The 21,475-nt window shown below is 25.2% G+C and overlaps 2 protein-coding genes and 2 long non-coding RNA genes across 4 annotated transcripts; 2 read left to right on the top strand and 2 right to left on the bottom strand.

Annotated features, from left to right (window-relative positions):
* Nucleotides 1–5,509: 5,509 nt before the first annotated feature.
* Nucleotides 5,510–6,333, bottom strand: LOC128668596 (DNA repair protein RAD52 homolog). Its single transcript, XM_053741865.1, has 2 exons — nucleotides 5,916–6,333; nucleotides 5,510–5,821 (listed from the first exon to the last, which is right to left on the bottom strand). The coding sequence occupies exons 1-2, from the start codon at nucleotides 6,013–6,015 to the stop codon at nucleotides 5,658–5,660; spliced, it is 264 nt and encodes an 87-aa protein (XP_053597840.1). The 5' UTR covers nucleotides 6,016–6,333; the 3' UTR covers nucleotides 5,510–5,657.
* A 447-nt stretch (nucleotides 6,334–6,780) lies between these two features.
* LOC128668595 (uncharacterized) lies at nucleotides 6,781–7,324 on the bottom strand. Its single transcript, XR_008404230.1, has 3 exons — nucleotides 7,173–7,324; nucleotides 6,935–7,040; nucleotides 6,781–6,871 (listed from the first exon to the last, which is right to left on the bottom strand). It is a non-coding gene; the product is annotated as an uncharacterized LOC128668595 (long non-coding RNA).
* A 6,653-nt stretch (nucleotides 7,325–13,977) lies between these two features.
* LOC128668594 (uncharacterized) lies at nucleotides 13,978–14,521 on the top strand. The gene is made up of 3 exons (XR_008404229.1): nucleotides 13,978–14,129; nucleotides 14,262–14,367; nucleotides 14,431–14,521. It is a non-coding gene; the product is annotated as an uncharacterized LOC128668594 (long non-coding RNA).
* A 447-nt stretch (nucleotides 14,522–14,968) lies between these two features.
* Nucleotides 14,969–15,792, top strand: LOC128668593 (DNA repair protein RAD52 homolog). Its single transcript, XM_053741864.1, has 2 exons — nucleotides 14,969–15,386; nucleotides 15,481–15,792. The coding sequence occupies exons 1-2, from the start codon at nucleotides 15,287–15,289 to the stop codon at nucleotides 15,642–15,644; spliced, it is 264 nt and encodes an 87-aa protein (XP_053597839.1). The 5' UTR covers nucleotides 14,969–15,286; the 3' UTR covers nucleotides 15,645–15,792.
* Nucleotides 15,793–21,475: the final 5,683 nt, after the last annotated feature.

Here is a 21,475-nt window from a genome sequence, read left to right as displayed (position 1 = left end):
CTAACAGAATGTCGTGAAAACAATAGGAGTTATGAATCTGCACCAATTGAAAATAAGTTACCGGAAAATTCATCCATAGAGTTGAGTCAAAAATGATCACAGACTTCGATATCAGATATTGCCAGTAGTCAATCGTCAAAATGTAGTGATTTTAAACGTGCTCATTTTGATTATGAGGACGAGAGTCCTCCAGCTAAGACTAAAAAAATAAACATCATGACACCGGACCTTGCTTCCACATTAGATCGTACACAAACCAGCAAAAAGCAAGCAATGCACATAATCACTTCGGTACTCGGCAGTCTTTGATTAGATATCGATAATTTTAATCTAAGCTATTCAACCATTTTTAATGCTCGTAATAAATTCAGAATAGATATTGTGAAGGCTCATAATATCGCTAAGTGTCTTGTCGTTCATTGGGATGGAAAAGCACTTCCCACTGTTTTAAGCAAAAAAAAAAAGTGGAACGACTTCCGATTGTAGTCTCCGGAGTTGATACTGAACAACTACTTGGCGTTCCAAAACTTGACAATGCAACAGGATTTAATCAATCTGAAGTTATTTCTGAGGTGTTGAACGAGTGGAATATTGTTGATAGAGTAAAAGCAATGTGTTTCGATCTCCCAGCGTTAACACTGGTAAATTATTTAATTATATGAACAGGAAAAAAGAAGGCTCGAAAATTTATCAGTTGGCAACATATTTTTTACTTTGAATTTATATACATATACTAATAATTTTTAAACAAAGCCATAATTTAATAAAAAATAGAATTTTCTTTTTATCAAAATTTGAAACATATAAGAAACTAAACTTCATGATTTGCTACAGTTAATTTAATAAATATTACTTATTTGATTGATATATGTAATAAATTAATTAGATTTCATACTTTAATTATCAATTGATATCTAAAATCAAAGATTTTTATTTACTTTTTAAGATAATTCATAGTAGTAATTTTAAATTCACAAAAATGAATAAACTAATTTGCATAGAATATATGAAAATACTAATCAGTGATGATAAATTCCGCTTCTAACTATTTCGTATTAATCTTCGAGATTTATTAATTATTGACGAAAAATATCATTTTTTGCTTTTTACTATAACTTGTTTACATTCTTTTTTTTCGGTATAGAATTACTTGTTTGTAAATTTGTAAATTAATGTTGTTTCTTAAAAATATGATGCCATGAATTACAACAGGCCCAAATATGCCTATTTTTAAGAGATTCCCAGATTTTTGGGAAAATATTGATCCATCTCAATATGATATTGGAATTGATGACTTAGCAATAAAAGACATTCTTAGTGAAACAAAAGAAGATAAACTTCGTTTTATAGAAACTCAACTTAAGGTATTAGTTACAAAAATTAAAATATTAGTTAGATAATGCAACATAAAGAATACTAGTTTAAATAAAAATTATTTGATTTATTTTAAATGATTTCCAATCATCGTGTCCTATGATTATTATCCTCAACATAAAAATCCAGGACAAAAATATCCCGAACGAAAAAATCTGAGACAAATATAGATATTTTCAGGATTTATCCTGACTTATGGGAATCTAATGACGATTATAAAAAATGCCTAGAAACATTTAAGCAGCTAAAAGTTGTGAATGATACAGCGGGACGAGGGGTGGCATTGATCGAAAAATACAATCAATGTCTCACACAATACGAAGAACAAAGGCAACTAATTTTACAAGTAGTCCAAGACCACCGCAAAAAATATCCATCAGGTAAAAAAAAAAATTATATGTCACAGAGCTCTTAACTAATTAATGTATAAGCATATTTTATTCTACAGTCAGAAATGTACGGTAAACAAATGAGAAAATAATAAAAAAATGGATAATTTTTTAGTTTAAACCACATAAAATTTATTATTCTCTCAACATTTAATAAAAAAAATTCTTAAATGTTTTATATCTTTTAACCTATGGATTTTATGGCTTTCATGAATGGGGCCTTTTTTGTAGAGAATTTAATTTCCTACAAAATTTTCATTTACTTTTTTTTCGTAACTCTAACCGTTTAGCCTTTAAGTGCAAAAAATATAGTATTTTTTTAAAAATATGACTTCTATCTCGCATAAAAACTGAAATATACGAGTTATAATAAAATTGTCGTGAGCACATTTAAAGTGCAGCTAATTATCTACAAATCACCCCTATGGACATTATAATGCCATGAAATGCCGCCAAGTTATAGGGAATTAAAAAAAAAAACCTAATATTCCTATGTATTTTAAATGGGAAAACGTCAAAATCAAAATAAAAGTACTTAGACGTAAAATTAAGGGCTGAAACTTTTAGGGAATTTTTTTTTTTATGTGTCCAATGATATTTTGCTGTGGGAGCGAAAAAAAAATGTTCGTTCAAAACGAACCACCCTAATATATATGTATACATTAGGGTGGGTCAAAAAATCAACTATTTTTTTTTTACACATGCCATCGAAAAATAGGTGCTAGACACCTTAAAAAAATTCTCACTAAATATCAGCTCTTAATTTCAATAGAAACGTCCTCCGCATCGTAGTTTTTCATTTTTTTCAGTCCAATAGGAAAAAATTCATGCCTTATCATTAACTGATTGTACAAAAAAAATGTTCGAAAAGAATTTTCTAGGAAGTTGAATGCTCTACAAAAAAGGTAGCATATATTTTTTCTGTAAACCTCACAATTCCAATGATATTGACGATTTAAGTTTGATCATTTTAAGACAAATTTCATTATGGTTTATGAATTTTATAACTCGACAATAAGCGACTATCATAAAATACGCAATACTAATTTTTATAGGAAATTAACTGCTCTGTAAAAATAGTGTCTTATGTTTTGACGATTAAATTAAGCGTTCAAAAAATATTTATCATCAAACTTTCATCTGCACTGATTTTCAGAATTTTCGATAAGATAATTTAAAAATTTTAATGTAATTTATAAGTTTTGAGAAAATTTACACGAATTTTAGTTTTTATAAGCTAAGAAACTTCAAAATATTTTTCAAGTTCTTTTTTATGTGTAAGTATCCTTGTCTACATTTAAGAAATTAAATTTTACATAATTTATCGCTTAGTTAATTATTTGCTGATAATAAAAGCAAAGTTTTCATTATAAATATATTATGATATGTTTCAGTTTTATAGAAAAAAAATGTCCAATTCCCTAGCAGACCTGATTTACCGTAAATTTGCGGTATTTTTACCATAACTCTACCGTAAAATTTGGGTGGATTACCCGTAATTTACGGGAAATGGGTAAATTATACTGGTTTTACCGTAAATCGCGGTGGGTTTACCGTAAAATACGGCATTTTTACCGTATTCTACGGTACATTTACCGCAAAAATTCGGGTAGATTACCGAATTACCGTAATTTACGTCGGATTGCCGTATTTTACGGTGGATTATTGATATTACGGTGAATTCGCCGTAAATTACGGCAAATTCACCGTAATGTGGGTCCGTTAGAGTTAGTTATAAAGAAGTTTATTATTTTAGTTTTCAACAGAGTTATTAATTTTCAAACAATTTTTTATTGTAAGTAGGGTAATTTTTTAGATGCTCTTTAACAACTTGCAATAAGAAATCAAATACAAAATGAAAATTCTCTACAGTAGAAATTTTTCCTAAGACAATATCTAGCTATAGTGAAAAAATTTTAAAAGCCGTTTTGGAGACAATATCGAGAAAAAAAAAAACGTAATTGTGATTTCTAATAATTAAAAATAACTGTTTAAAATTATTGAAAAAAAATTTTCAAAAATTTTGAAAATTAAAGTCAAATAATACTTATATTAATGACAAAAACTGAAATTTGTATGAAATTCATAAATTAAATCGAAATTTTCCGATTATCTCATCAAAAACTCTTAAAATAAGTACACATGAAAGTTTGATGATGAACACTTAATTTAATTACCGAAACATAAGATACCATTTTTATAAAGCAGTTAATTTCCTACAAAAATTAGCATTGCGCATTCGATAATAGTCATTTACTGTCGAGTTATAAAATTCATAAACAATAATGAATTTTGTCTTAAAATGATCAAACTTAAATCGTTAATATCATTGGAATGGTGAGGTTTACGGAAAAAATATAAGATACCTTTTTTGTAGAACATTTAATTTCCTAGAAAATTCATTTCGATCATTTTTTTTTTACAATCATTTAATGATGAGGTATGAATTTTTTTTCTATTGGACTGAGAAAAGATTAAAAAACTGCGATGCGGAGGATGTTCCTATTAAAATTGAGTGCTCATATTTGATGAGAATTTTTTTAAGGTGTCTAGCAACCCATTTTTCAATGACATGTGTAAAAAAAAAAAAATAGTTCATTTTTTTGACCCACCCTAATTTAATACATACATAAACTTTTGAACCAAGGATAGTTTTGGAACCTACTCGATGAATTATGATGGATTATGGCTAAATTTATTGAAAATTCCAGCATGAGGACGAATGCAAAAGATTTCTATGAAATCTACTAAAAAGTAAAAAATTGTTTTTCGGAGCTGATACAATTGACGTGGATCGAGTTAGACCGGAACCGTTTTCATACTTTTAAAAAGCAACAAATATTCTACAAATAAAAACTGGTTTCAAAACGATAGCTCAAAATCGGGCTAAGTTATAGTAATTTTAAAGAAAAGTTATTTGATTTATATACTTTTTAAATGGGAAAACTTTGATGCTCGATAGAAAGTACTTAAAATTAAAATTAAGAGCTGAAATTTTTCTCTTGACATAAATACCAAAATTTTCTTGCGTTCGCCAAAAAAAAAACAATGTACGTTTTAAATGGAGCACCCTAATACATACATATATATATATATATATATATATATATATATATATACTAGCCGCTACCCGTGGCTTCGCACACGTAAGTTCTACAATACATATATTACTATTATAATAAGATTTACTAAATAATTCAAGTAAATATATATATATATATATATATATATATATATATATACATATGTATGTATGTGTATGTTATTTTATGTTCTTTGAGCTTATTTCGATTCATTTTCAAGTATTATGTTTCCTATAATCATCATAGTCAGTCTCATTATTATAATTATACTAAAATCATGTCAATAGCAATTAAAATATTTTTATGAACAATTAATTATCACATAACGTAATTCTTATTAAATCAATTATTTTTTAATTAAACTTCTGTCATCGAATCTTTTTCCATTTCCTCTAAGATTTTATTACTAACTGTAGCTTCCACCATATCTATATTAAATATCAAATGTTTATATTATGATAGCGATTAATTAATTCCCTGATTAAAAGAAACGATTCAAAATAATTCAAAACGATTTAATCTTAATGCTATATAGATACATATTTATTATTGAGTAAATCGCTTTGTTTAATCAGGATTAGTTCTTATTATTTTATCAATATATTATTACTTTTTTATATCCAATCATTTTTTAATTTTTTTTGTTTTTCTAATCTTTTTTTTTTTTCTTCAATTTTAATTATCAGTTCGCCAAATTCTTCGAATGATAGTAATGTCCTATATAGGGCATCCGTGTATGATATCTATTATTAAAAAATTAGTAGTTAATAGAGTAGTTATTATAATAATATTTAAGATTACAAATAATATTTTAAATGATAGCAACTTTTCTCGCATCCTCGAAAGCTTTCCCAGTGGACTCAGACACGCCTTCATGAAACCCTACATTTTCATGAAATCTTCCAGATTTGAGAAGAACTCTTACCACCGTCGAACACCCAACATAAACAATTTTATTATTTTCATTTACAAAATCTAAATAATAAATTAAAAAATTTTAATTTATAAATAATTTTTAGATGAATAAAAAAAACTATCAATTACAGTTATTTCAAAAGCAAAATATTACCAATTGTTTGATCAATTATTTCATGAGCCCAATTATCTCTACTGAATAATTTATTTGCTTGTTCCAATAAAAATTCTAAGTCATAGTGATTTACCGCCATTTTTTTCAGTTCAAAATTATTATATTGAACCAATATTTTATGTTGATAATACTATATGAATTAGTAAATAAAAATAATTGAAATGTGATAAATAAATTTTATGAAAACGTGAAGTTAGCTAATTAAAGTAATTAAAAAAAAAAAACTGTTTATTTACTAAATTATATTTTCATAACGTCTATCACACATAAAAGAATTAACAAAATAATTTTGTGCATCTGGAAATAATTATAATAAATGAATAAAATCTTATAAAATAAAATTTAAATTTAAAAACTAATTTATTTAAAACAAAATGATGAAGCAATATAATATTGATTTTTCTAAAACCGATCCTTATGGAATTATTTATCCTAGAAAAAAGAGAAGGTAACCATATATATACAATAATAAAATTTATGTTTATATTATGATGTATATTTTACATGTATATATATATATATATATATTGATAAATATATATATATATATATATATATATATATATATATATATATATATATATATATATATATATTTACTTGAATTATTTAGTAAATCTTATTATAATACTAATATATGTATTGTAGAACTTACGTGTGCGAAGCCACGGGTAGCGGCTAGTCTAAAATATAAAATTATTAATTACGATAAGTTATATTGAATTGGTCAATCTTGGTTACCTTAGCATACAAAAATAAAAATTACTATAGATAACTAAGTGAAATCAAGTACTTATCTTTATCTTTTGAATTCAATTTTTTATATAAGTTAATGCACAAAAATTGTTTATAAATAATATAAATGATTATTTATAGGTTATGATCTTCATTTATTTTACATATTGCGTAAGATACGTAATTTTGTCTTTTTAATCCTATATATCATACAATAAATTAAAAAAATTCAAGTAATAAATTAAATAGATTTACATTCTTACTTAGTTACAAATAAGTCAGATTAGACACTCTTATTTTGACTGCTTAATGAAATGTGATAGACGATTCAATTGACAGAAACAATTGATAAATGAAACAAAATCTAATCTAAAAAAAAAAAATATAAAAAACAATTGATACGCGTTATATAAAAACAATTGACGCTAATGGAATAAAAACAATTGATGCCTGTAATTTAACTGTTTTTTTCTTATACTTTTAGAAAAATAATTTATATACCCGAATTCTGATTTATAATTGATTTAAAAAGTAGCCTATATTTTAAGTGACAGCATCTTGTATATGTATAAAAAATTTCATCTCAATCAGATAAGTGGTTGATTAGTTATAAAGGTACAAACCGACAGAGAGACAGACAGACGAAAATTCTAAAAAAGGGTAAATACAGTATGAGTAGGTCATAAAAATGATATTTGACGCATAATTCGAAATAAAATCACCATGTACAGACAGAGCCTATAGATTTATATATTAGTATAGATATAGATAGGGCATTCCACGCCAAATCGGACGGTTTCAAGAATATTATTTTTTAATTTCTGTTATTTTTTGATATTTTTTTAGTACCCATCAAAAAAACTCATCCTCCTAAATTTTGCGATTTGTTTGATCATTGGTTCAAAAGATATGAAATTTTCAAAAAATCTGCTTTTTTCATGGTTTTTTACTCATAACTTTTTTAAAAATATTTTAAATAAAAAAACTCAAAGAATAAAAAAGTTTCGTTATTACATGTACTTTTAGAAAAAAAAAAATACAAATAATTTTTTAGAAAAATTTTCCCGCGTTATTTTTGAGTTTTAAAACTTTTAAGTCGTTTTCTGAAAATCATGCACATTTTGATTCTCCTGAAAATTTGTGTCAACAAACTACTATCTATTTCACAACTTTTCAGATGGTTCTGGTCGTGGGACCTCCGTGGCTACTATTTTTTTTCGATTATTGAAAGTTGACAAAATTTTTTTACCGCTATAAATTATTGTCCGTACCGATGTTACGTCCAGCTCAGATGCTGAACTTTTTATTCTTTTTTTTATGATATTAAATTTTATTTTTTTGTTAAAATTACGTGGCGACCAGATTTTATTATTTTCAAATAACTTTAGAGCGATAAGACATAATGTAGTTGTAAAAAAGCTCTTAAAAATTAGTAAATTTGTTTGCTCTGACGCACGTTGTAATGCTAGAGCAAACAACCAAATGCAGTTTTAATGACCCTCAGGTCACCATAGAAAAAAAGGCCCAAGTGTCACCTGGAAATATTCTTTTTAGAAAGCAATTAAAAAATTATCAACGGAAATGTATTTAAAATATTTAAAAAGAAAAAAAAAAAATTTTAACAGTGACTCATTTTAAATAAATAAAAATTATGTATTTCGTTTGTTTTAAACGAAATACATAATTTTATAAGCCTTATATTTGTAAGTGCACTTTTGTACATAATACTTCGGTGTCCAGGTAAATGTAAAGTAGATACCCAAAGAAATGATATTAATGACACGTTGTCCAGAATATTCAAATGAATAATTTTGAAGGAAATAAATTTTAAATAAACCCGCATGGAAAAGCTATGCATTGTTAAAAGTTTATAAAAAAATATATGGTGAATATGTGATAAATATATAGCGGCAAAAATATCTATATTGAAAAATATATGTTTTTTACATATATTGGATTATATATTTATAATAATATATTTACCCATATGTAATGTTTTTGTATTTTTCTATATATATTATCTCATATAATGCTCAATATATTTTTGTCATATATGGATAGTATATATATCATTTATAAGTATAATATAAAAAACTTGATATATACTTCCATATATTTTGACCCATATAATTAGTGGTATATGGTCTCTATATAATTGATTATACATGAAAGAATTTATATGTTTAAATGTATGGCTCGCAGTATATTGGAATTATATTTTTCCAATATATTAAAATTTATATTTTTCGCAATATATTGAAAATTTTATTTTTTCAATATACTTTTTCAATTTCTACACAATTCCACAAAAAAAAAGTCAAATTTATTATTTTTTTTTTCTTTTCATTGATTTTGTATTTACCGAATAACTAACGCAATAACCTAAGAAAAGTAAAAAAGAGTGTCATATATTTTACAATATACTGGAAACCATATATTTTGCAATATACTAGAAAACATATATAAAAAATACTATATATTAATTAATATAAAAGTCATATATTGGTAAATGTATTGGTAATATATTCTAGCAATATATTTTTATTTAATATATTATCATATATTAATACGGCAAAAATATTAATATTATTTTATATATTTTACAATATATTACATTATAATATTCATATATTTGATCATATATTTTTTTACATATAAAGCTTTTTCATGCAGGAAAGACTTTTAACAAAGAATATTCACATAAATAATATGCAAAATAAATTTTACATAAAGGAAATTCAAATAAACAATTCCTATCAATTAAACAAATAAACTTATAATATTACATTAGTAAATTTATTAGAATGAGTACATTAATCGGCGGGATGCCAATCAATGATGAAATTTATTAAATAAATAAGTAATTTTGGCAATAAACAAAATCATTACAAATAAATTAATAAAATTTAAATAGATAAAAATTAATGCGAATAGATATAAAATTTTATATAAATAAAACAAGTAAATTTATAATTTCTAAATAAGGAAAATTCATAAGAATAGATATCAATTTCTATTATATACACGGAGAGAAAATTATGGTAACTGTTCCTAGTACGTTTATGAAATATCATCACATACCGTTATGGTAATAATTACTTGGGATTATGGGATATAGACCCATACTTTCTGGGAAAAGTTTCCATAAGTATAGGAACAATTCCTACCATTATGGTAACAGTTTCCATATCGCATGTGAAAGAGTCATGGTAATGATTACCATACTCATAGGAATAGTTCCCACAAGCAAATAGTAACCTATCCTATAACCACATTGTAATGGTTCCTAAGTGTGTATGGGAATAAGCCCTATATATTATGGTAAACATAACCATCATATTATGGTAATGGCTACCATAATATTATGGTAATCATTCCCATAATGTATGGAAATTATTACCATGATATTATGGTAACCGTTAACATAATATTATGGTAACGATTACCATAATATAATGGGAATAGTTACCATAATAGTATGGGAATGGTTACCATAATATCATGGGAATGTTAACCATAATATCATGGTAATAATTTCCATAATATTTAGAAAATATAATAATTTTTTTTTTTTTTTTTTGTAAGAAGCGTTTTTTTTGTATATTACAAAATTTTATATATATATATATATATATATACATGGATATATAAATTTTTCAACGAGTGGTATTTTTGAACTCTTCTCAACTAATTATGATAGTTTATGACAAAATTCCTTGTAAAATCGGCCATGAGGACAAATACAATAGTTAGATTTTTAAAAAAATCTACCTAAAAAGTGAGAGCTTTTTAGATTTTGCGGCCCTTTTTATGTGTTTTACTTTGTCCTATTTCGTCTATTGTTTGGGGGAAAACTGTGTCCAATCGGAACACAGTTCCTTTGGGTCCTTTCCCTTTCCCTATGATTTTCTTTGGGAAAGTGGTAAGGGCACGCCTGAATGCGGGCCTATGTGCGTGCACATACGCACATACACCCACATGCAAATATTCTATGTATAACAATATTTTAATTTATTTATAATATTACACGGAGAGAAAATTATGGTAACAGTTACAATATATTATGGAAATGGTTCCCATACTGCATGGTAACCGGTTTCTTCCGAATGTTGATTATAGGAACGGCACCCATATATATTATGGTAATCATTCCTCTAATTATGGGTATAATTCCCATATGGTATCGGAATAGTTCTTATGGAATCATGGTAATCGTTACCATGTAACTATAATAATGGTTACCATAATATTATGGTAATAATTCCCATACATTATGGTAATCATTACCATAATATTTAGAAATTATAATAAATTTTTTTTTGTAATAAGCGTTTTTTTATATACTTAAAATTTTGTAATATACAAAAAAAACGCTTCTTACAAAAAAAAAAAAAAAATTATTATATTTTCTAAATATTATGGAAATTATTACCATGATATTATGGTTAACATTCCCATGATATTATGGTAACCATTCCCATACTATTATGGTAACTATTTCCATTATATTATGGTAATCGTTACCATAATATTATGTTAACGGTTACCATAATATCATGGTAATAATTTCCATACATTATGGGAATGATTACCATAATATTATGGTAGCCATTACCATAATATGATGGTTATGTTTACCATAATATATAGGGCTTATTCCCATACACACTTAGGAACCATTACAATGTGGTTATAGGATAGGTTACTATTTGCTTGTGGGAACTATTCCTATGAGTATGGTAATCATTACCATGACTCTTTCACATGCGATATGGAAACTGTTACCATAATGGTAGGAATTGTTCCTATACTTATGGAAACTTTTCCCAGAAAGTATGGGTCTATATCCCATAATCCCAAGTAATTATTACCATAACGGTATGTGATGATATTTCATAAACGTACTAGGAACAGTTACCATAATTTTCTCTCCGTGTATATAATAGAAATTGATATCTATTCTTATGAATTTTCCTTATTTAGAAATTATAAATTTACTTGTTTTATTTATATAAAATTTTATATCTATTCGCATTAATTTTTATCTATTTAAATTTTATTAATTTATTTGTAATGATTTTGTTTATTGCCAAAATTACTTATTTATTTAATAAATTTCATCATTGATTGGCATCCCGCCGATTAATGTACTCATTCTAATAAATTTACTAATGTAATATTATAAGTTTATTTGTTTAATTGATAGGAATTGTTTATTTGAATTTCCTTTATGTAAAATTTATTTTGCATATTATTTATGTGAATATTCTTTGTTAAAAGTCTTTCCTGCATGAAAAAGCTTTATATGTAAAAAAATATATGATCAAATATATGAATATTATAATGTAATATATTGTAAAATATATAAAATAATATTAATATTTTTGCCGTATTAATATATGATAATATATTAAATAAAAATATATTGCTAGAATATATTACCAATACATTTACCAATATATGACTTTTATATTAATTAATATATAGTATTTTTTATATATGTTTTCTAGTATATTGCAAAATATATGGTTTCCAGTATATTGTAAAATATATGACACTCTTTTTTACTTTTCTTAGGTTATTGCGTTAGTTATTCGGTAAATACAAAATCAATGAAAAGAAAAAAAAAATAATAAATTTGACTTTTTTTTTGTGGAATTGTGTAGAAATTGAAAAAGTATATTGAAAAAATAAAATTTTCAATATATTGCGAAAAATATAAATTTTAATATATTGGAAAAATATAATTCCAATATACTGCGAGCCATACATTTAAACATATAAATTCTTTCATGTATAATCAATTATATAGAGACCATATACCACTAATTATATGGGTCAAAATATATGGAAGTATATATCAAGTTTTTTATATTATACTTATAAATGATATATATACTATCCATATATGACAAAAATATATTGAGCATTATATGAGATAATATATATAGAAAAATACAAAAACATTACATATGGGTAAATATATTATTATAAATATATAATCCAATATATGTAAAAAACATATATTTTTCAATATAGATATTTTTGCCGCTATATATTTATCACATATTCACCATATATTTTTTTATAAACTTTTAACAATGCATAGCTTTTCCATGCGGGTTTATTTAAAATTTATTTCCTTCAAAATTATTCATTTGAATATTCTGGACAACGTGTCATTAATATCATTTCTTTGGGTATCTACTTTACATTTACCTGGACACCGAAGTATTATGTACAAAAGTGCACTTACAAATATAAGGCTTATAAAATTATGTATTTCGTTTAAAACAAACGAAATACATAATTTTTATTTATTTAAAATGAGTCACTGTTAAAATTTTTTTTTTTTCTTTTTAAATATTTTAAATACATTTCCGTTGATAATTTTTTAATTGCTTTCTAAAAAGAATATTTCCAGGTGACACTTGGGCCTTTTTTTCTATGGTGACCTGAGGGTCATTAAAACTGCATTTGGTTGTTTGCTCTAGCATTACAACGTGCGTCAGAGCAAACAAATTTACTAATTTTTAAGAGCTTTTTTACAACTACATTATGTCTTATCGCTCTAAAGTTATTTGAAAATAATAAAATCTGGTCGCCACGTAATTTTAACAAAAAAATAAAATTTAATATCATAAAAAAAAGAATAAAAAGTTCAGCATCTGAGCTGGACGTAACATCGGTACGGACAATAATTTATAGCGGTAAAAAAATTTTGTCAACTTTCAATAATCGAAAAAAAATAGTAGCCACGGAGGTCCCACGACCAGAACCATCTGAAAAGTTGTGAAATAGATAGTAGTTTGTTGACACAAATTTTCAGGAGAATCAAAATGTGCATGATTTTCAGAAAACGACTTAAAAGTTTTAAAACTCAAAAATAACGCGGGAAAATTTTTCTAAAAAATTATTTGTATTTTTTTTTTTCTAAAAGTACATGTAATAACGAAACTTTTTTATTCTTTGAGTTTTTTTATTTAAAATATTTTTAAAAAAGTTATGAGTAAAAAACCATGAAAAAAGCAGATTTTTTGAAAATTTCATATCTTTTGAACCAATGATCAAACAAATCGCAAAATTTAGGAGGATGAGTTTTTTTGATGGGTACTAAAAAAATATCAAAAAATAACAGAAATTAAAAAATAATATTCTTGAAACCGTCCGATTTGGCGTGGAATGCCCTATCTATATCTATACTAATATATAAATCTATAGGCTCTGTCTGTACATGGTGATTTTATTTCGAATTATGCGTCAAATATCATTTTTATGACCTACTCATACTGTATTTACCCTTTTTTAGAATTTTCGTCTGTCTGTCTCTCTGTCGGTTTGTACCTTTATAACTAATCAACCACTTATCTGATTGAGATGAAATTTTTTATACATATACAAGATGCTGTCACTTAAAATATAGGCTACTTTTTAAATCAATTATAAATCAGAATTCGGGTATATAAATTATTTTTCTAAAAGTATAAGAAAAAAACAGTTAAATTACAGGCATCAATTGTTTTTATTCCATTAGCGTCAATTGTTTTTATATAACGCGTATCAATTGTTTTTTATATTTTTTTTTTTTAGATTAGATTTTGTTTCATTTATCAATTGTTTCTGTCAATTGAATCGTCTATCACATTTCATTAAGCAGTCAAAATAAGAGTGTCTAATCTGACTTATTTGTAACTAAGTAAGAATGTAAATCTATTTAATTTATTACTTGAATTTTTTTAATTTATTGTATGATATATAGGATTAAAAAGACAAAATTACGTATCTTACGCAATATGTAAAATAAATGAAGATCATAACCTATAAATAATCATTTATATTATTTATAAACAATTTTTGTGCATTAACTTATATAAAAAATTGAATTCAAAAGATAAAGATAAGTACTTGATTTCACTTAGTTATCTATAGTAATTTTTATTTTTGTATGCTAAGGTAACCAAGATTGACCAATTCAATATAACTTATCGTAATTAATAATTTTATATTTTAGACTAGCCGCTACCCGTGGCTTCGCACACGTAAGTTCTACAATACATATATTAGTATTATAATAAGATTTACTAAATAATTCAAGTAAATATATATATATATATATATATATATATATATATATATATATATATATATATATATATATATTTATCAATATATATATATATATATATACATGTAAAATATACATCATAATATAAACATAAATTTTATTATTGTATATATATGGTTACCTTCTCTTTTTTCTAGGATAAATAATTCCATAAGGATCGGTTTTAGAAAAATCAATATTATATTGCTTCATCATTTTGTTTTAAATAAATTAGTTTTTAAATTTAAATTTTATTTTATAAGATTTTATTCATTTATTATAATTATTTCCAGATGCACAAAATTATTTTGTTAATTCTTTTATGTGTGATAGACGTTATGAAAATATAATTTAGTAAATAAACAGTTTTTTTTTTTTAATTACTTTAATTAGCTAACTTCACGTTTTCATAAAATTTATTTATCACATTTCAATTATTTTTATTTACTAATTCATATAGTATTATCAACATAAAATATTGGTTCAATATAATAATTTTGAACTGAAAAAAATGGCGGTAAATCACTATGACTTAGAATTTTTATTGGAACAAGCAAATAAATTATTCAGTAGAGATAATTGGGCTCATGAAATAATTGATCAAACAATTGGTAATATTTTGCTTTTGAAATAACTGTAATTGATAGTTTTTTTTATTCATCTAAAAATTATTTATAAATTAAAATTTTTTAATTTATTATTTAGATTTTGTAAATGAAAATAATAAAATTGTTTATGTTGGGTGTTCGACGGTGGTAAGAGTTCTTCTCAAATCTGGAAGATTTCATGAAAATGTAGGGTTTCATGAAGGCGTGTCTGAGTCCACTGGGAAAGCTTTCGAGGATGCGAGAAAAGTTGCTATCATTTAAAATATTATTTGTAATCTTAAATATTATTATAATAACTACTCTATTAACTACTAATTTTTTAATAATAGATATCATACACGGATGCCCTATATAGGACATTACTATCATTCGAAGAATTTGGCGAACTGATAATTAAAATTGAAGAAAAAAAAAAAAGATTAGAAAAACAAAAAAAATTAAAAAATGATTGGATATAAAAAAGTAATAATATATTGATAAAATAATAAGAACTAATCCTGATTAAACAAAGCGATTTACTCAATAATAAATATGTATCTATATAGCATTAAGATTAAATCGTTTTGAATTATTTTGAATCGTTTCTTTTAATCAGGGAATTAATTAATCGCTATCATAATATAAACATTTGATATTTAATATAGATATGGTGGAAGCTACAGTTAGTAATAAAATCTTAGAGGAAATGGAAAAAGATTCGATGACAGAAGTTTAATTAAAAAATAATTGATTTAATAAGAATTACGTTATGTGATAATTAATTGTTCATAAAAATATTTTAATTGCTATTGACATGATTTTAGTATAATTATAATAATGAGACTGACTATGATGATTATAGGAAACATAATACTTGAAAATGAATCGAAATAAGCTCAAAGAACATAAAATAACATACACATACATACATATGTATATATATATATATATATATATATATATATATATATTTACTTGAATTATTTAGTAAATCTTATTATAATAGTAATATATGTATTGTAGAACTTACGTGTGCGAAGCCACGGGTAGCGGCTAGTATATATATATATATATATATATATATATATATATGTATGTATTAGGGTGCTCCATTTAAAACGTACATTGTTTTTTTTTTGGCGAACGCAAGAAAATTTTGGTATTTATGTCAAGAGAAAAATTTCAGCTCTTAATTTTAATTTTAAGTACTTTCTATCGAGCATCAAAGTTTTCCCATTTAAAAAGTATATAAATCAAATAACTTTTCTTTAAAATTACTATAACTTAGCCCGATTTTGAGCTATCGTTTTGAAACCAGTTTTTATTTGTAGAATATTTGTTGCTTTTTAAAAGTATGAAAACGGTTCCGGTCTAACTCGATCCACGTCAATTGTATCAGCTCCGAAAAACAATTTTTTACTTTTTAGTAGATTTCATAGAAATCTTTTGCATTCGTCCTCATGCTGGAATTTTCAATAAATTTAGCCATAATCCATCATAATTCATCGAGTAGGTTCCAAAACTATCCTTGGTTCAAAAGTTTATGTATGTATTAAATTAGGGTGGGTCAAAAAAATGAACTATTTTTTTTTTTTTACACATGTCATTGAAAAATGGGTTGCTAGACACCTTAAAAAAATTCTCATCAAATATGAGCACTCAATTTTAATAGGAACATCCTCCGCATCGCAGTTTTTTAATCTTTTCTCAGTCCAATAGAAAAAAAATTCATACCTCATCATTAAATGATTGTAAAAAAAAAATGATCGAAATGAATTTTCTAGGAAATTAAATGTTCTACAAAAAAGGTATCTTATATTTTTTCCGTAAACCTCACCATTCCAATGATATTAACGATTTAAGTTTGATCATTTTAAGACAAAATTCATTATTGTTTATGAATTTTATAACTCGACAGTAAATGACTATTATCGAATGCGCAATGCTAATTTTTGTAGGAAATTAACTGCTTTATAAAAATGGTATCTTATGTTTCGGTAATTAAATTAAGTGTTCATCATCAAACTTTCATGTGTACTTATTTTAAGAGTTTTTGATGAGATAATCGGAAAATTTCGATTTAATTTATGAATTTCATACAAATTTCAGTTTTTGTCATTAATATAAGTATTATTTGACTTTAATTTTCAAAATTTTTGAAAATTTTTTTTCAATAATTTTAAACAGTTATTTTTAATTATTAGAAATCACAATTACGTTTTTTTTTTTCTCGATATTGTCTCCAAAACGGCTTTTAAAATTTTTTCACTATAGCTAGATATTGTCTTAGGAAAAATTTCTACTGTAGAGAATTTTCATTTTGTATTTGATTTCTTATTGCAAGTTGTTAAAGAGCATCTAAAAAATTACCCTACTTACAATAAAAAATTGTTTGAAAATTAATAACTCTGTTGAAAACTAAAATAATAAACTTCTTTATAACTAACTCTAACGGACCCACATTACGGTGAATTTGCCGTAATTTACGGCGAATTCACCGTAATATCAATAATCCACCGTAAAATACGGCAATCCGACGTAAATTACGGTAATTCGGTAATCTACCCGAATTTTTGCGGTAAATGTACCGTAGAATACGGTAAAAATGCCGTATTTTACGGTAAACCCACCGCGATTTACGGTAAAACCAGTATAATTTACCCATTTCCCGTAAATTACGGGTAATCCACCCAAATTTTACGGTAGAGTTATGGTAAAAATACCGCAAATTTACGGTAAATCAGGTCTGCTAGGGAATTGGACATTTTTTTTCTATAAAACTGAAACATATCATAATATATTTATAATGAAAACTTTGCTTTTATTATCAGCAAATAATTAACTAAGCGATAAATTATGTAAAATTTAATTTCTTAAATGTAGACAAGGATACTTACACATAAAAAAGAACTTGAAAAATATTTTGAAGTTTCTTAGCTTATAAAAACTAAAATTCGTGTAAATTTTCTCAAAACTTATAAATTACATTAAAATTTTTAAATTATCTTATCGAAAATTCTGAAAATCAGTGCAGATGAAAGTTTGATGATAAATATTTTTTGAACGCTTAATTTAATCGTCAAAACATAAGACACTATTTTTACAGAGCAGTTAATTTCCTATAAAAATTAGTATTGCGTATTTTATGATAGTCGCTTATTGTCGAGTTATAAAATTCATAAACCATAATGAAATTTGTCTTAAAATGATCAAACTTAAATCGTCAATATCATTGGAATTGTGAGGTTTACAGAAAAAATATATGCTACCTTTTTTGTAGAGCATTCAACTTCCTAGAAAATTCTTTTCGAACATTTTTTTTGTACAATCAGTTAATGATAAGGCATGAATTTTTTCCTATTGGACTGAAAAAAATGAAAAACTACGATGCGGAGGACGTTTCTATTGAAATTAAGAGCTGATATTTAGTGAGAATTTTTTTAAGGTGTCTAGCACCTATTTTTCGATGGCATGTGTAAAAAAAAAATAGTTGATTTTTTGACCCACCCTAATGTATACATATATATTAGGGTGGTTCGTTTTGAACGAACATTTTTTTTTCGCTCCCACAGCAAAATATCATTGGACACATAAAAAAAAAAATTCCCTAAAAGTTTCAGCCCTTAATTTTACGTCTAAGTACTTTTATTTTGATTTTGACGTTTTCCCATTTAAAATACATAGGAATATTAGGTTTTTTTTTTTAATTCCCTATAACTTGGCGGCATTTCATGGCATTATAATGTCCATAGGGGTGATTTGTAGATAATTAGCTGCACTTTAAATGTGCTCACGACAATTTTATTATAACTCGTATATTTCAGTTTTTATGCGAGATAGAAGTCATATTTTTAAAAAAATACTATATTTTTTGCACTTAAAGGCTAAACGGTTAGAGTTACGAAAAAAAAGTAAATGAAAATTTTGTAGGAAATTAAATTCTCTACAAAAAAGGCCCCATTCATGAAAGCCATAAAATCCATAGGTTAAAAGATATAAAACATTTAAGAATTTTTTTTATTAAATGTTGAAAGAATAATAAATTTTATGTGGTTTAAACTAAAAAATTATCCATTTTTTTATTATTTTCTCATTTGTTTACCGTACATTTCTGACTGTAGAATAAAATATGCTTATACATTAATTAGTTAAGAGCTCTGTGACATATAATTTTTTTTTTTACCTGATGGATATTTTTTGCGGTGGTCTTGGACTACTTGTAAAATTAGTTGCCTTTGTTCTTCGTATTGTGTGAGACATTGATTGTATTTTTCGATCAATGCCACCCCTCGTCCCGCTGTATCATTCACAACTTTTAGCTGCTTAAATGTTTCTAGGCATTTTTTATAATCGTCATTAGATTCCCATAAGTCAGGATAAATCCTGAAAATATCTATATTTGTCTCAGATTTTTTCGTTCGGGATATTTTTGTCCTGGATTTTTATGTTGAGGATAATAATCATAGGACACGATGATTGGAAATCATTTAAAATAAATCAAATAATTTTTATTTAAACTAGTATTCTTTATGTTGCATTATCTAACTAATATTTTAATTTTTGTAACTAATACCTTAAGTTGAGTTTCTATAAAACGAAGTTTATCTTCTTTTGTTTCACTAAGAATGTCTTTTATTGCTAAGTCATCAATTCCAATATCATATTGAGATGGATCAATATTTTCCCAAAAATCTGGGAATCTCTTAAAAATAGGCATATTTGGGCCTGTTGTAATTCATGGCATCATATTTTTAAGAAACAACATTAATTTACAAATTTACAAACAAGTAATTCTATACCGAAAAAAAAGAATGTAAACAAGTTATAGTAAAAAGCAAAAAATGATATTTTTCGTCAATAATTAATAAATCTCGAAGATTAATACGAAATAGTTAGAAGCGGAATTTATCATCACTGATTAGTATTTTCATATATTCTATGCAAATTAGTTTATTCATTTTTGTGAATTTAAAATTACTACTATGAATTATCTTAAAAAGTAAATAAAAATCTTTGATTTTAGATATCAATTGATAATTAAAGTATGAAATCTAATTAATTTATTACATATATCAATCAAATAAGTAATATTTATTAAATTAACTGTAGCAAATCATGAAGTTTAGTTTCTTATATGTTTCAAATTTTGATAAAAAGAAAATTCTATCTTTTATTAAATTATGGCTTTGTTTAAAAATTATTAGTATATGTATATAAATTCAAAGTAAAAAATATGTTGCCAACTGATAAATTTTCGAGCCTTCTTTTTTCCTGTTTATATAATTAAATAATTTACCAGTGTTAACGCTGGGAGATCGAAACACATTGCTTTTACTCTATCAACAATATTCCACTCGTTCAACACCTCAGAAATAACTTCGGATTGATTAAATCCTGTTGCATTGTCAAGTTTTGGAACGCCAAGTAGTTGTTCAGTATCAACTCCGGAGACTACAATCGGAAGTCGTTCCACTTTTTTTTTTGCTTAAAACAGTGGGAAGTGCTTTTCCATCCCAATGAACGACAAGACACTTAGCGATATTATGAGCCTTCACAATATCTATTCTGAATTTATTACGAGCATTAAAAATGGTTGAATAGCTTAGATTAAAATTATCGATATCTAATCAAAGACTGCCGAGTACCGAAGTGATTATGTGCATTGCTTGCCTATTGCTGGTTTGTGTACGATCTAATGTGGAAGCAAGGTCCGGTGTCATGATGTTTATTTTTTTAGTCTTAGCTGGAGGACTCTCGTCCTCATAATCAGAATGAGCACGTTTAAAATCACTACATTTTGACGATTGACTACTGGCAATATCTGATATCGAAGTCTGTGATCATTTTTGACTCAACTCTATGGATGAATTTTCCGGTAACTTATTTTCAATTGGTGCAGATTCATAACTCCTATTGTTTTCACGACATTCTGTTAGATATTTACGCAAATGATCTGGCAAAATTTTAGTTTCATTTCGTTTAGCAATATCGAATAATTGATCCAATTTTTCATTGAAACTTTTGATTATTTTTTGTTGAGTCGGTGATTTTTTTTTTGTTGCGATTAACTTTTAATTCATTCAATAAGTTATAAAATTTTTCAAATTTTTTTA

This window comes from Microplitis demolitor, chromosome 9 (genome assembly GCF_026212275.2).
Source record: "Microplitis demolitor isolate Queensland-Clemson2020A chromosome 9, iyMicDemo2.1a, whole genome shotgun sequence".
Classification (NCBI taxonomy): domain Eukaryota; kingdom Metazoa; phylum Arthropoda; class Insecta; order Hymenoptera; family Braconidae; genus Microplitis; species Microplitis demolitor.
The sequence above is the reverse complement of the archived record's forward strand: the minus strand, read 5'-3'. Positions and strand labels throughout refer to the sequence as shown.